The 17,447-nt window shown below is 43.3% G+C and overlaps 1 protein-coding gene across 12 annotated transcripts in view; it reads left to right on the plus strand.

Moving 5' to 3' along the window:
- nfic (nuclear factor I/C) overlaps nucleotides 1-17,447 on the plus strand; it is a 408,020-nt gene that overhangs the window by 140,177 nt on the left and 250,396 nt on the right. For 11 of the 12 annotated variants that reach the window (XM_056275685.1, XM_056275684.1, XM_056275690.1 and 8 more), the window contains 3 exons: nucleotides 2,957-3,031; nucleotides 9,614-9,688; nucleotides 14,562-14,694. In XM_056275685.1, the coding sequence (XP_056131660.1) occupies nucleotides 2,957-3,031; nucleotides 9,614-9,688; nucleotides 14,562-14,694 (283 nt within the window). Of the gene's footprint in view, nucleotides 1-2,956; nucleotides 3,032-3,594; nucleotides 4,409-9,613; nucleotides 9,689-14,561; nucleotides 14,695-17,447 lie in introns of those variants that run through there. The other variant, XM_056275695.1, reaches the window with a different exon arrangement.

Raw genomic sequence — 17,447 nt, forward strand, 5'->3', positions numbered from 1 at the left:
GGTAACACGGGGATTCGAACTGGCGATCACCATGTTGGTAGGCAATGGAATAGACCGCTGTGCTACCCGGATGCCCTAACTGATTATTTTTTCTTGACACTCGGCTTATACCCGTCACTGACCACATTAAGTATCACAGTATTGTTATTTCTGATCATGCCCCCCTTTCCTTTGAATTGTCCTTCCCTGAACAACCCACGCCATGCAGAACATAGTGCCTGAACTCTCTTCTACTCTCAGACGCCAAATTTGTTAGGTATTTGAGCACACAGATTAAGTTTTTTTTATTGAAACAAATGCTACACCAAATATCTCCCATGGAACTCTATGTGAAACTCTGAAAGCCTACCTGCGTGGCCAAATTGTTAATTTCACCTCACATAATAAAAAAGAAAATATTTCCAAACTAAAGGAACTCGTGAAAACATAGCCCGATTGGATGCACAATATGCCACTTCACCTAGTCCAGAACTTTACCAAAAGAGGAACCGTCTTCAGACAGAATTTGACTTAGCTTCAACAGCTAAGGCTGAACATTTTCTTTCAAGGGCTAAATACACTGCCTATGAATTTGGGGACAAAACAGGCAGACTCTTGGCTCACCAGGCATGCCAAGCGTACATGTTACATCAAATTACACAAATACAGACCACTTCAGGTTCCACTGTTACAGACCGTGAACAAATTAATGATACATTTGCTGAGTATTATGGTAAACTATATAGTACATCTGAGTGTAATAACTGTCGGGGGCAGTATGCTGTCGGGGAAAACACCTCGACCAGACGGGTTCCCAGTGGAATTTCTTTTAAGAAGTTCTCAAATGAACTCTCCCCATTACTCCTGAAAATATATAATCAATTCCTCTCGGATGGTCAACTACCACAAACACTGAGGTAAGCCGTAATATATCTCATCCCCAAAAAAGATAAAGATCCTCTGCGCTGTGAATCCTATCGTCCAACCAGCCTCCTTAATGCAGATTTTAAAATTATTGCAAAATGGTTAGCCAAGCACCTTGAAGGAGTTCTCCCAGCCCTTATTTCACCCGATCAGTCAGGATTTATTCAGGGTAGGCACTCCTTTGATAATACTCGTAGGCTTTTTGATATAATATACACCCAGTCAAAATCTGCTTAACCTGAAGTTGTAGTTGCTTTAGACGCGGAGAAGGCTTTTGATCGGGTGGAATGGGGTTTCCTTTTCGACGGACTTTCAAGATTCGGCTTTGGACCCATCTTTATTTCTTGGGTTAAATTATTATATAACGACCCCTTAGCATCGGTTTGAACTAACGAGGTACAATCAAGATATTTCCCTCTGTGCAGGGGAATAAGACAGGGTTGTCCATTCTTCCCGTTGCTTTTTGATTTAATGATCGAGCCACTTGTGCCTTCCTTACAACAGTGTGGCTCCTTTGAAGGGATAATCCGAGGTGGTAGGGTACACAAGGTGTCATTATACGCTGATGACTTTCTCTTATATATCACCAAGGCTGCAATGTTAGGCCAGTGCCATAAGCAGTCATCAGTTGTCAGTCAGCTGATGATTGCTTATTGCATGAAACAGGCTTGTACTGTCTATTAAAGAATTTATATATATATATAGAGAGAGAGAGAAAGAGAGAGCGAGAGAGAAAGAGAGCGAGAGAGAGAGAGAATTTGCGTGGGTTTCCTGCTGGTACTCTGGTTTCCTCCCACAGTCCAAAGACATGTAGGTCAGGTGGATCAGCCATACTAAATTGTCCCTAGGTGTGTGTGTGTGTGTGTGTGTGTGTGTGTGTGTGTGGGTGGGCTGGTGGGTGGGTGTGTGGCCCCAGTGATGGCCTGGCAGCCTGTTCAGGGTGTCTCCCCGCCTGCTGCCCAATGACTGCTGGGATAGGCTCCAGCATCCCCATGACCCTGACAGCAGGATAAGTGGTTTGGATAATGGAATGGAATGGAATATATAATTTATAAAACATAAAAATTAAATCTAATTATATATAAACCTGGCCACACCATCAAACAGGTTTGATGTTGTCTCTAGAGTCTCAGAGGCTGTTAAGAACACTGAGTGTTTTGCAGTGTCACACTATGTGACTATTCAATTCAATTCAATTTATTGTCATTAAAAACAATGCGCAGACGCATGTTAAAAATGAAATGAGGGAACACTTAACAGGGAGCTGCAGTAGCTGCTGCGTCCAGCGTGCCCCCATCTTGGATTTCTGTCACTGACTGTCTTTAAAACATTTAAGATTATGCAAATGAAGGCTAGGATTGAAAGTCTTTGGGAAAGTTGTCTAGTGTAAACCTAGCTTTAAAGTAAACAAACAACAAGGGACTTTTTCTTAATTTTTTGGAATTTGTCTTGCCTGCTTTCCTGATAGCTTATCAGCCCACCACCACATGCAGTAATAAAGCAGATCATGTGGATGATGCTGCTGTTCTGCACAGCATCCATGTAGCTCTGCAACTATGCTGCGATACAGTCACTTACGGTAATCACTTACAGTAATCAGAATCACTTGTCATAATCAGTCATACAGTAGCTCTCTGACATTCCACTCATAGTTGTTCCTGTCTATTAATGGTAAAAACGGTCACTACAGACATGCTGTACTTATTATTCCAGAGTTGATCTGATGCCTAATAATGTTATTCCTTTTCTTGATTTTTTTTATATTGATCCTTTTATAGCTCTACTTGATCATTGTTTCTTTATCCTCAGTTCAGTATTTATGCTTCTGCCTCAGATCTATAGAGCTTACCTGATCCTCATAACAACTATTCATGATGACCCTGTGTCATACTGGGTCATACTGTGCATGTGACACATAAATGATTTTGAATTCGAGATAGCCAGTGTGAAAGGGAATTTTACCTTACTTTGCTAAAATCAATTACTTTGTCTTTTACTCTGCCTCTTGGTCTTTATCTCTGTCTTGCATGCCCTCTTCCTTCTCTCCATCCAGAGGCAGTGCAGACCATCAGTCCTTGTCGTACAGGGGCGGGTTCTGACCAGGAAGACAGTCAAACTGCCACCATGGGTAAGAACATCATGAACGTCATATTCACGTGCCCACATACAAATATGTATGCTGGTGCACACATGTGCACACATGTGCAGGCATGTGCAGCATGGACACGCAGCACATGAGGCCTTTGTGCTTACAGTAGTTGTCCATTCTTCATGACACCTGAAAGTCCAAAAATTGAAAATCATCAGGACTGATAGACTGGCAGAAAAAAAGAATGTTATCAACACATCTACCAACTGCCTACTTTTAATTTATGCATTCATGTAAATTACTAGAATCATAAGAACTCGCCTTATGTTTTGGTTTTAGTACCCTAAAACTTAAGTAGGAACTGTCACAAAAAGAAATCCTGGTCCAAACCGGCTGATGTAGCACATATAGCTTGTGAAAGTTATTTATGCTGATAGGCAGCGTGGCTCCTCATGTACATGACTAACCTAAACATGTGCTCACCTGAATTGCCCTTGTGGAATAAATAAAGTTGTCTGAATCCGAATCTGAAACCTTGGCATGAGACTGGACTGGATAAGAGCAAGTTTAAGGATTGCTGAGATAAAATGTTCTTGTTGCAGCACGTAGAGGAAGACGGACGAGGAGAACCACCGGGAAGTGAAATACAACCAAATAGCCTCTACAACAACACTAAAGAGAAACAACACACACACTGTAGACCGAAATAAAGACAGTCATAAAGATACTCTGTCCTTAAACACCCTTGCTATTAGTGACCGATATGGGTCAGAAAACCTACCAGCATGGGCCTGCAGAGCTCTTTCTCTTCAGTTAGCATTATTTCTTCACTTCTGACTTAGACCTGGTTGACTAGTATGTCTTGAATTAAGTTAAATGAGGTCTTATACCTTTTAGTTTATGATGTCATATAGTTTCTGAATTGGACAAACATTTTTGTTCAAGTTAGAATGTCATAAATTGGACGAACTACAGCATAGGATCCTTTATTTTATTGTTGGATCTCTCTGTCTCGGTCTCTGTTTCTGTCTCTGTCAAATTCAAATTCAAATAGCTTTATTGGCACGAACAAAAAATATGTTGTTGCCAAAGCAGTTTGCAGAAGATTCAGACATTACATCACATATTAAATACACATTACATTCACATTACATCACATATTAAATACATAGGCATCATTACATAAGCAGGTTCCATATTTTTGCCTATTTTAGCAGATAATTTTGGGGCTCTTATAGTGGTTGTGAGTCCCGCAGGCTGTGGCAGGCGGACATGTATGTAGCTGCCAGAGGAGCTGTTGTTCCTTCACCCAGGAGAACTGCCAGTTTCTCCTCTGGGCTTAACAGTGGGAAGTTTGGTAATTTCTTGGCTATTTCCCTGATGTGGAAGTGTCTTAATAAAGAGAACTTCTCACAGTGGAGGAGGAAGGAACTGTCTCTGTCTCTGTCTCTGTCTGTCTGTCTGTCTGTCTGTCTGTCTGTCTGTCTCTCTCTCTGTCTGTCTGTCTCTCTCTCTCTCACGCTCTCTCTCTCTCTGTCTCTGTCTCTCTCTGTCTCTGTCTCTTGCCCTCTCATTCATACACACTGCATAGGTACAGACACAGGTTGATGTATTGATGTGTAGGTGTAACTGTATAACTGCTGTTGTGTGTTCTAGATGTGTAGGTATAAATGTACAACTGCTGTTGTGTGTTCTAGATGTGTAGGTGTCAGAATCAGAATCAGAATACTTTATTTATCCCAGAGGGGAAATTGAGTTGTATTACAGACACTCCTGCTCTAATAACTAAAAACTAACAAGATACAAGATAAGAAAATAAAAACAGAAACAAACAGAAATAAAAGATAAATAAGAAATAGAAATAAGAACAAAATATATCAACAAGCATGGTGCACATACAGTGCATCCGGAAAGTATTCACACCCCTTCACTTCCCCCACACTTTGTTATCTTACAGCCTTATTCCAAAATTGATTAAATTCCTTTTTTTTCTCATCAATCTACACACAATACCCCATAATGACAAAGTGAAAAAGGTTTTGTAGAATTTTTTTGCAAATTTATTAAAAATAAAAAACCGAAATATTGCATGTACATAAGTATTCACACCCTTTGCTATGACACTCAAAATTGAGCTCAGGTTTATCCTGTTTCCACTGATCTTCTTTGAGATGTTTCTACATCTTGATTGGAGTCCATCTGTAGTAAATTCAATTGATTGGACATGATTTGGAAAGGCACACACCTGTCTATATAAGGTCCCACTGTTGACAGTGCATGTCAGAGCAGAAACCAAGCCATGAAGTCAAAGGAATTGTCTGTGGACCTCCGAGACAGGATTGTATCGAGGCACAGATCTGGGGATGGGTACAAAAAAATGTCTACAGCTTTGAAGGTCCCGAAGAGCACAGTGGTCTCCATCATTCGTAAATGGAAGAAGTTTGGATCCACCAGGACTCTTCCCAGAGCTGGCCGCCCAGCCAAACTGAGCAATCGAGGGAGAAGGGCCTTGGTCAGGGAGGTGACCAAGAACCCAATGGTCACTCTGACAGAGCTCCAGCATTCCTCTGTGGAGATGGGAGAACCTTCCAAAAGGACAACCATCTCTGCAGCATTCCACCAATCAGGCCTTTATGGTAGAGTGGCCAGACGGAAGCCTCTGTTCAGTAAAAAGCACATGACAGCCCGCTTGGAGTTTGCCAGAAAGCACCTAAAGGACAATCAGACCATGAGAAACAAGATTCTCTGGTCTAATGAAACCAAGATTGAACTCTTTGGCCTTGAATGCCAAACGTCACGTCTGGAGGAAACCAGGCACCTCTCATCACCTTGTTAATACCATCCCTACAGTGAAGCATGGTGGTGGCAGCATCATGCTGTGGGGATGCTCTTCAGCGGCAGGAACTGGGAGACTAGTCAGGATCGAGGGAAAAATGAATGGAGCAAAGTACAGAGAGATCCTTCATGAAAACCTGCTCCAGAGCGCTCAGGACCTCAGACTGGGGCGAAGGTTTACCTTTCAACAAGACAACGACCCTAAGCACACAGCCAAGACAACGAAGGAGTGGCTTCGGGACAAGTCTGTGAATGTCCTTGAGTGGCCCAGCCAGAGCCCAGACTTGTACCCCATTGAACAACTCTGGAAAGACCTGAAAATAGTTGTGCAGCGACGCTCCCCATCTAACCTTACAGAGCTCGAGAGGATCTGCAGAGAAGAATGGGAGAAATACCCCAAATATAGGTGTGCCAAGCTTGTAGCTTCATACCCAAGAAGACTTGAGGCTGTAATCGCTGCCAAGGGTGCCTCAACCAAGTACTGAGTAAAGGGTGTGAATACTTATGTACATGCAATATTTCAGTTTTTTATTTTTAATAAATTTGCAAAAATTTCTACAAAAGCTTTTTCACTTCGTCAGTATGGGGTATTGTATGTAGATTGATGAGAAAAAAAAAGGAATTTAATCCATTTTGGAATAAGGCTGTAACATAACAAAATGTGGGGAAAGTGAAGGGATGTGAATACTTTCCGGATGCACTGTAACACCCTATCTATACTGCACTACTGTAGCACACAACAAGCAGCACAAACAAAACTTGACAGGGCCAGTCCAATGACCATTAACTCAGAGTGTCTGACAGTCTGAGTCTGAGGGAGGAGTTGTAAAGTTTGATGGCCACAGGCAGGAATGACCTCCTGTGGTGCTCTGTGGTGCTTTTCGGCAGAATGAGTCTATTACTAAAAGTACTCCTGTGTCCAACCAGCATGTCATGGAGTGGGTGGGAGACATTGCCCATGATGGCACGTAATTTCAACAGCATTCTCCTCTAAGAACCCACCGCCAGAGAATCCAGTTCCACCCCCACAACGTCACCGGCCTTGCGGATCAGTTTATTGACCCTGTCTGCATCCGCTACTCTCAATCTGCTTCCCCAAAACACAACAGCAAACAGGAGAGCACTGGCCACCACAGACTCATACCAGATCCTGAGCATTGTCTGTCTGATGTTGAAGGACCTCAGCCTCCTCAAAAAGTAGAGATGGCTCTGTCCCTTCTTGTAGAGGGCATCAGTGTTCTTAGCCCAGTCCAGTTTATTGCCTATATACAACCCCAGGCACTTATAGTATTCCACAGTGTCCACACTGACCCCCTGGATGGAGACAGGGGTCACTGGTGTCATGTCCCTCCTCAGGTCAACAACCAGCTCCTTTGTCCTAGTCACGTTGAGCTGCAGATTGTTCTGCTCACACCACGTGACAAAGTTTCCCACTACAGCCCTGTACTCAGCCTCTTCGCCATTACTGATGCATCTGACTATAGCAGAGTCATCAGAGAACTTCTGAAGATGTCAGGACTCTGTGTGATAGTTGAAGTCCGTAGTGTAGAGGGTGAAAAGGAAGGGAGACAGGACTGTCCCCTGCAGAGCCCCAGTGATGCTGACCACTCTGGCCGACACACAGTGTTGCAAGTGCACATACTGTGGTCTACCAGTAAGGTAGTCAACAATCCAGGACACAAGGGGGGCATCTACCTGCATTGGTGTCAACTTCTCACCAAGTAGAGCTGGCCGGATGGTGATAAAGGTGCTGGAAAAGTCAAACAACATGACCCTCACAGAGCTTGCTGGGTTATCCAGGTGGACGTAGGCATGGTTAAGCAGGAAAATTATGGCATCCTCAACTCCCAGTTGAGGTTGGTAGGTGAACAGGAGGGGGTCTAAGTGTGGCTTGACTGTGGGCCGAAGCTGCTCCAGGATGAGTCTTTCCAGAGTCTTCATGATGTGTGAAGTCAATGCTACTGGTCTGTAGTCCTTGGAGTCCCTGGGATGTGGTGTTTAGGCACAGGAACGAGGCAGGATGTCTTCCACAGCACGGGGACCCTTTGAAGTCTAAGGCTCATGTTGAAAACACGGTGAAGCACTCCACGTAACTGAGGGACACAGGCTTTGAGCACCCTGGGGTTAACACCATCCGGGCCTGCCGCCTTGCTTGCTTGGAGTCTCATCAACTGTCTTCTGACATGGTCAACCGTGAAGCACACTGTAGGTGTTACAGGTGTGGGGGGGGGGTCGTCAGGATGGAGAGGGTCATTAGTCCAGGAACCCAGAGGGGGGGAGTAGGGCCCCCACTGGAGGCTGGGGGATGTAAGGAGGAGGAGGGGGAGGGAGGGGCAGTGAAGTTGACGGTTGGTGAGGGCAGGCAACAGATGAGACCGGGGGGGACGGGGAGGGGTTATTGTGTCAAATCTGTTACAAATACACATTAACTTCTTTGGCCCTGTCCAAGCTGCCCTCCACTGCTTTGCTGCCAGTTGGCCTGAAACCAGTGATGGTCTTCATACCACTCCAGACCTCTCTCGTGTTGTTCTGTTGGGGTTTTTGCACCATCTTCGGCCTGTAATTATCTTTAGCCTCCCCGATTCTCACTTTAAGGTCCCCTTGGATTTTTCTCAACTCCTCCTTATTGCCAGCTCTAAAGACCCTCTTCTTTTCGTTCAGGATACCTTTGATGTCCTTCGTTACTGAATATAGGTGTAACTGTATAACTGCTGTTGAGTGTTCTAGATGTGTAGGTGTAACTGTACAACTGCTGTTGTGTGTTCTAGATGTGTAGGTATAACTGTATAACTGCTGTTGTGTGTTCTAGATGTGTAGGTGTAACTATAACTGCTGTTGAGTGTTCTAGATGTGTAGGTGTAACTGTATAACTGCTGTTGTGTATTCTAGATATGCAGTTATAACTAACTGCTATTGTGTGGCCTAGATGTGTAAGTGTAATTGTAGAACTGCTGTTGTGTTCTAGATGTGTAGGTTATTACTGTATAACTAATGTTGTGTGTTCTAGATGATGAGTAGGTATAACTGTATAACTGCTGTTGAGTGTTCTAGATGTGTAGATGTAACTGTAACCGCTGTTGTGTGTTCTAGATGTGTACTTGTAACTGTGTATCTGCTGTTGTGTGTTCAAGATGTGTAGGTGTAACTGTACAACTGCTGTTGTGTGTTCTAGATGTGTAGGTGTAACTGTAGAACTGCTGTTGAGTGTTCTAGATGATGAGTAGGTGTAACCGCACAACTGCTGTTGTGTGTTCTAGATGTGTAGGTGTAACTGTCCAACTGCTGTTGTGTGTTCTAGATGTGTAGGTGTAACTGTACAACTGCTGTTGTTTGTTCTAGATGTGTAAGTGTAACTGTACAACTGATGCTGTGTGTTCTAGATGTGTAGGTGTAACTGTCCAACTGCTGTTGTGTGTTCTAGATGTGTAGGTGTAACTGTACAACTGCTGTTTGTTCTAGATGTGTAAGTGTAACTGTATAACTGCTGTTGTGTGTTCTAGATGTGTAGGTGTAACTGTACAACTGATGCTGTGTGTTCTAGATGTGTAGGTGTAACTGTATCACTGCTGTTGTGTGTTCTAGATGTGTAGATGTAACTGTATAACTGCTGTTGTGTGTTCTAGATGTGTAGATGTAACTGTATAAATGCTGTTTTGTTCCAGATGTGTAGGTGTAACTGTATCACTGCTGCTGTGTGTTCTAGATGTGTAGATGTAACTTGTATAACTGCTGTTGTGTGTTCTAGATGTGTAGATGTAACTGTATAACTGCTGTTGTGTGTTCTAGATGGTCCAGAGTTCCAGGAAAGTTTCGTGACATCAGGAGTTTTCAACGTCACTGAGCTGGTCCAGGTCTCGAGAAGTAAGTCATCATAAGCTTCACATTTATCTGTAAGTCCACCTGTAAGTTCACTACCAAATTATGATGAGTTTTTACACAAACCATGCCCCCTGTAGGTGGGCACAGGAGATGAGCGATAACAAAGACAAGAAAAAAAAGAAAAAAAACAGTACTGAACATAAACTTTTATAATGGAATGTGGAATGCATAAGCAATTAATAAACAGTAACGGCCAAATTTAAAAGGCAAAGCTTGGAATAAAACAGAAGACACCGGCGAGAGAGGGAGGGAGAGGGAGAGAGAGATGAATTTTAAAATTCCATTTTATTTAAAAGATCACACAGTGACTATAAAAAGTTAATTGAATTCCATGATTCAGAAGCATCCATCCATCCATCCATTATCCAAGCCGCTTATCCTGCTCTCATGGTCACGGGGATGCTGGAGCCTATCCCAGCAGTCATTGGGTGGCAGGCAGGGAGACACCCTGGACAGGCAGGGAGACACCTTGGACAGGTCGCCAGGCCATCCACCACTTGATTTCACAAATTTAATGGAAAAACATGATTTAAAAACCAACTCATCATCCACCAGAGAACAAACCACATCATTGCAGCGCCACTGTGGATTGAAAACATCCAGATTCCTCATCACTTCATAAAACCTGAACTCAGCCCAGGCTCTGGATCTCACCAGAGAAACAAACAGAGGGGTCACATCCTGTCCTGCCCCATCCTTCTGTTTTAGTCCTGCTGATGGAAATGGACATGTTTGCTTCTCCTATTATGAAGTTTAGATGTGTCCACTTTGTCATGTTCACTCTTCTGTAAGCTGCCCCAAAAATAAATGCTCTTTCCCACAACCTTTCATCAAAACACTCGAACAAAATCTCCAATACATTAAACGTCTTTAAGTCTGTTGCATTCCATAAAACAGTGGAAAATTGTTTCTATCATTCCACAAAACAGACATGTACTGGCACTGTAGGATGATTCCACAAAACAGACTTGTACTGGACACTGTAGGATGATTCCACACAACAGACTTGTACTGGGCACTGTAGGATGATTCCACACAACAGACTTGTACTGGGCACTGTAGGATGATTCCACAAAACAGACATGTACTGGGCACTGTAGGATGATTCCACAAAACAGACATGTACTGGGCACTGTAGGGTGATTCCACAAAACAGACATGTACTGGGCGCTGTAGGATGATTCCACAAAACAGACATGTACTGGGCACTGTAGGATGATTCCACAAAACAGATATGTACTGGGCACTGTAGGATGATTCCACAAAACAGACATGTACTGGGCACTGTAGGATGATTCCACAAAACAGACATTACTGGGCACTGTAGGATGATTCCACAAAACAGACATGTACTGGGCACTGTAGGATGATTCCACAAAACAGACATTACTGGGCACTGTAGGATGATTCCACAAAACAGACATTACTGGGTACTGTAGGATGATTCCACAAAACAGACATTACTGGGCACTGTAGGATGATTCCACAAAACAGACATTACTGGGCACTGTAGGATTAATCACAGATAGAAAGGCATTCGCAGCAACAGCCCCGTGTAGGATTCTCCACTGAATGTCACCTGTTCATTTTTTTCAAGGGTGGCTTGTACAATACTCTCCATACAGTTTTAACATCATCATTAACAGATAATTTTTGCCTCTACATTACGTCAGTCTTCCCATTTAGTGTGCCTTTTTTAACACTTTGACACAAAACTTGTAAACTTCTTTGCCTTTTACTGAATATATAAATCCAGATTATCAGTATTTTAACATTTTAAAAATGTCCAGTGCAATCACTCATTCTAGGAGAAAGTTCCAAATCTGGAAAGGGATCATCCTGACCAGGAGTTTCTACCTTTGCAACAGTTCCCGTTCAGCATCAGTCAGTCTCTCAACCCAACGAGATAGTATCTTCCTCGTGTGATGAATAGACTTCTGCGTCAGATGAGAAGCTACAGCCTTTTGTCCATCGGACCAGGTCCAGCTATGTCCACTATGTCCTTTAGTGGTCCAGTCCCAGTGTTGCACAGTGTTAGAGTGAGGCCTGGTGTTGAACTGTCCTGTACGTCCAACCTGGCTCCATGAATGAGAGGGTCCTTTAATAACCAGTACAGAGAAAGTAGTTTCCTTTCTTTTCTATGTAAACAGATTCCATGCTTTGAAAACTCCTTGATAGAAAACAGGGAGTTCAGACAAATTTAAACATTTAGAATCCATCAGAAGCAAACCTGTATCAAGACCCAAACCATTAGTTCTCCTTAGAATAGCACTTGCTATTCATTTCCATACAATATCAGCAGACCTTGTAAGATATTTCTGCACAATTTGTAATCTGAAAGCTGCCACTCTACTTGCCAAGTGCACCAGACCCTGAACTCCCTCTCTTTTGGCAAGAAAAGCACACTTTGGGGCACCCAATGTAGTCTGCCCCAAAAAAATCTATTAAGACCGTTTGTAATTTCTGTATAAAACCAGCAGGCGGTTCCATACAAGCCAACCTATGCCACACTGCAGAGGCTACTAAATTATTGGCTAACAGCACCCTGCCTCTACAGGATATTTGATGCAATGTCCATCTCCATTTTTTCAGTCTCCCCTCAATTTTTTCTAGCACACCCTCCCAATTTTATTTTTTTTTGGCCCATTAACTCATTACCAAGGAAGACTCCCGAATATTTAAACCCATCTCTTTTCCATGACAAATTCCCTGGCAGGTGCAGAAAACCACCATTCCAATTCCCAGCTGCTAATGCTTCATATTTTTTCCAATTAACCTTTGCAGCTGAAATCATACCAAAATCGTTAACAATCTTATATAGACTGTCAACATCCGCTTGATTTTTTACAAGGACTACTACATCTGCATAAGCTGACAACACCAGTTTTGTATCACAGTTTGGTAAAGACAATCCTTCAGTACAATTCTTAATGTTGTACAACAATGGCTCAATAGAAATAGCATATAACATTCCCGAGAGAGAGCATCCCTGACGAATGCCTCTGTTTACTTTGAAAGGGGCACTCAAACCTCTGTTTATTTATCTTCAGTACACTCTCAATATTCTGGTACAAAACGTTGATCATTGAAATAGAACCTGGGCTGAAGCCAAAACGCTCCCTAGTCTTCCAGAGGTAGAGGTGTTCTACCTGGTTAAATGCCTTCTCTTGGTCCAATGAAATGAGACCAATATCAAAACCCAATGAAACAGAGACTTCCAAAACATCTGGAATTAAAAACACACCGTCGAGATAGACCTACCAGGCACACAGTACATCTGATCCCGATGGATGACCTGATTAAATCCAAAAAAATTAATAAAAAATAGGAAGCTGTACTAAGTCCCCTCCCCCCCTTTTTTTCTCCCCAATTGTATCCAGCCAATTACCCCACTCTTCTGAGCCGTCCTGGTCGCTGCTCTACCCCCTCTGCCGATCTGGGGAGGGCTGCAGACTACCACATGCCTCCTCCCATACATGTGGAGTCACCAGCCGCTTCTTTTCACCTGCCAGTGAGTAGTTTCACCAGGGGGACGTAGCGCATGGGAGGATCATGCTATTCCCCCCAGTCCCCCCTCCCCCCTTAACAGGCGCCCTGACAGACTGACCATAGGAGGTGCTAGTGCAGTGATCAGGACACACACCCAATCTGGCTTCCCACCCGCAGACACAGCCAAGTGTGGCTGTAAGGACATACTAAGTTGATTTAGCTTGCAGACTGACACTGTAAAAGTAGTATCTGGTGATGGAGAAGCGGTTCCAAGTGGAGTGGCTGTGCACCCCCAGCACCAACAGCCTACTGCAGGACAACTAGGCCGAGTCCTCACAGATGTCAGCTGTGTAGGACTTGTTAGAAACAAATATTTGCATAGAGTAAGATTGTGATTGTCGACATTTCATTTAAATTCAACATAGCACGTCTCAACATGTCTGAACTGTGGTGGCATTAGCTGCATGTCGGGTGGAGCAGGGGTCTGAACTGTGGCGGCATTAGCTGCATGGGGGGTGGAGCAGGGGTCTGAACTGTGGCAGCATTAGCTGCATGGTGGGTGGAGCAGGGTCTGAACTGTGGCAGCATTAGCTGCATGGTGGGTGGAGCAGGGGTCTGAATTGTGGTGGCATTAGCTGCATGGGGGGTGGAGCAGGGGTCTGAACTGTGGCGGCATTAGTTGCATGGTGGGTGGAGCAGGGGTCTGAACTGTGGTGGCATTAGCTGCATGGTGGGTGGAACAGGGTGTAGTTATCCACTGATCTATTATAGACCAATTGGAGAAAGTATTTTTCTGTGACAGTGTGAGGAAGCAAGTCCTTTCATGGAAGTAACGTCATATGTCGCAGCCTGGAGGCTGTGGCTGCAGGTTTTGTCTGATGCTCAGCGCTTGTGGCGAATGCACTCTGATATGACATGTATGGAGCAACAATGCCATCTCATTACTTTGTCATGGGAGTTGTGATTTAACACTGTCTCTAAAATGTGTGTACGCATGGGTCAACGTTTGCATGGAGATACACACATTGTCACGTCCAGTTCACTTTTTCTAAATTCAATATGTGCTTGGGAAATTGCGTATGCAAAGGACTTACACAACACAACGTTTATACAGCAGGCCACAGTTCTCTAGACAGATGTCTTGTCTCTTAACCCCCATGTTGACTCTTTGGTTCAGCGTTTCCTTGAGGTCAGTCAGTCATAACAATATATTATAATGAGTCAGTGAGTGTGTCCTGGATTCAGTCGTAAGCAGTTATTTCGATGGACCAATAAAAACAAATAAGCTGGTTGGAAATGTTGCACTACCTATAATGGTCCTTGTGTGTCTGTTCATGTCTGTTTGTGTTTCTTTGTGTGTCTCTAGCTCCTGTAGTAATTGGAGAAGGTCCTAGTTTCTCTCTTGGAGAGCTGCAAGGTCATCTGGCTTATGACCTTAATCAGTCAGTCAACCAGCCGGTCAGCCTGAGAAGATCAATGGCTAGCACATCATCTAGCGGGTAAACGCACGTGCGCACACACACACACACACACACACACTAGGGGAGTGCGGTGGGGCGACTGTGCTGTTTGTACTTGACTTTATTGGGATGATAAAATGAATTGTATTTACAACTGTATTCGCGTAGAAACTGGAAGTCGGCCATATTTAAACTGGAAGTGGTTCAAAATTTAAAGAACATGGACCCGCTGGTCATTACAGTTTCAACTTTAGATGAAGCAAGTAAAAGAAGGCAAGCAAATGAAAAAGTATCTCCCCATCAAAACAGATCACTACACAAACAAAAAACACAGTGAGGGAGCAATACAGCAGACACATCCCAGGAACCCACACTCCGTCATAACTGGTACCTGAGCAAGACTATGACCACATGATGAATAAGACTATGACTACATGATGAATAAGACTATGACCGCATGATGAATAAGACTATGACTACATGATGAACAAGACTATGAACAAATGATGAATAAAACTATGACCACATGATGAATAAGACTATGACCACACGATGAATAAGACTATGACCACATGATGAATAAGACTATGACTACATGATGAATAAAACTATGACCACATGATGAATAAGGCTATGACCGCATGGTGAATAAGACTGTGACCACATGATGAATAAGACTATGACCACACGATGAGTAAGACTATGACCACATGGTGAATAAGATTATGACTATATGATAAATAAGACTATGGCCACATGATGAATAAGACTATGACTACACAATGAATAAGACTATGACCACATGATGAATAAGACTATGACCACATGATGAATAAGACTATAACCACACGATGAATAAGACTATGACCACACGATGAATAAGACTATGACCACATGATGAATAAGACTATGACTACATGATGAATAAGACTATGACCACATGATGAATAAGACTATGACTACATGATGAATAAGACTATGGCCACATGATGAATAAGACTATGATCACATGATGAATAAGATTATGACTATATGATAAATAAGACTATGACCACATGATGAATAAGACTATGGCTACATGATGAATAACATTATGACTACATGATGAATAAAACTATGACCACATGATGAATAAGACTATGACTACATGATTAATAAGACTATGACCACTTGATGAATAAGATGATGACTACATGATGAATAAGACTATGACCACATGATGAATAAGACTATGACTACATGATAAATAAGACTGTGACCACATGATGAATAAAACTGATTACATGATGAATAAGACTGACCACATGATGAATAAGACTATGACCACACGATGAATAAGAAAACACCCCATAAGCAATACACTGTGAAGTTGTTTTTTTTAACAATGTTCACCTGGTTTGTTTTTTGTTTTTGTTTTTGTTTTTTGGATTGTTCCCGCTTTTTCTCTCCGATTGTATTTGGCCAATGACTCCACTCTTCCGAGCCATACCAGTTGCTGCTCCACCCCCTCTGCTGATCCAGGGAGGGCTGCAGACTACCACATGCCTCCTCCCATACATGTGGAGTCGCCAGCCGCTTCTTTTCACCTGCCAGTGAGGAGTTTCACCAGGGGGATGTAGCACATGGGAGGATCACGTTATTCCCCCCAGTTCCCCCTCCACCCTGAACTGTCACCCCGACCAACCATAGGAGGTGCTAGTGCAGCAACCGGGAGACATACCCACATCCAGCTTCCCACCCGTAGACACGGCCAATTGTGTCTGTAGGGACTCCCGACCAAGCCGGAGGTAACACGGGGATTCAAACTGGTGATCCCCGTGGTGGTAAGCAACGGAATAGACCACTACACTACCTGGATGCCCCATTGTTCACATTGTTAACGTTCCTTTTCATTTTTGAGTCACTGTTGGTGTCGGTGTGCATTCAGCACCGTTGACCAAGCTAAGCTAGCTGACATAATAAGCAACATAATTGGGCCATGATGTCACGTAGCCAGACCTCCATGTACAACTAAACAGGTGTGGTTGAGGATCATGATTTTAGATAGGGTGCTGTTAACTAAAAGAACATGAATGTGTACATACAAAATTCTAAAAACAGAGAAATGAGGCCTTCACCAACGCATGTTCCTGTCAGCAGCTCAAACTACCTACAACAACCATGAATTACAATTACCTGTATCTATGAGAGTGAAAACATGACAACACTGCAGCAGTCAACATTAGATGCTCGTTGAGCAACCTGTACCACACATTCAGATGGCATCATCAGACTACCCCTATTAGCCATGGCAGTATAGATAGAACTGGAGGGAGGACTGAAATATGAGGGCCCATTCAATCCTGTAAAAGTTGCTCACCCAGTGCAGGGGCCTGGTATGGGCGCAGCGGCCAAGCTTGGAAATGCAAGTCACATGACACCATAGGGCCGAAATACACTTTCCCCCCATAGAAATACACTGAGAAAGAAAGACCTATGAAACCTCGACAAAAAATGCTGGGTGTCACAAAAGTACAAAAACAGCTCTTTAAATAATCAACTTTTAACTCATGAAGTCCCTTTTTTGGGGGAGGGGGGATTTTTCCCGCCTTTGTTCTCTCCAATTGTCCTTGGCCAATCTTCTGTTTCCATAACTGTAGTCCACTGACTTCCGGTTTCTACTGCCGCGGTCATACCAGTTTCCTGTTTGTTGGCGTGTGCTATTGACAGTGGCATATTTTTGGCGATGCCTGCAAGATTTACCATGGATAAATGTCAACAACGCACTTTCACCCGCACCTACCAGCAAACGG

Source organism: Lampris incognitus, chromosome 3, assembly GCF_029633865.1.
Source record: "Lampris incognitus isolate fLamInc1 chromosome 3, fLamInc1.hap2, whole genome shotgun sequence".
In the NCBI taxonomy this organism is placed as follows: Eukaryota; Metazoa; Chordata; class Actinopteri; order Lampriformes; family Lampridae; genus Lampris; species Lampris incognitus.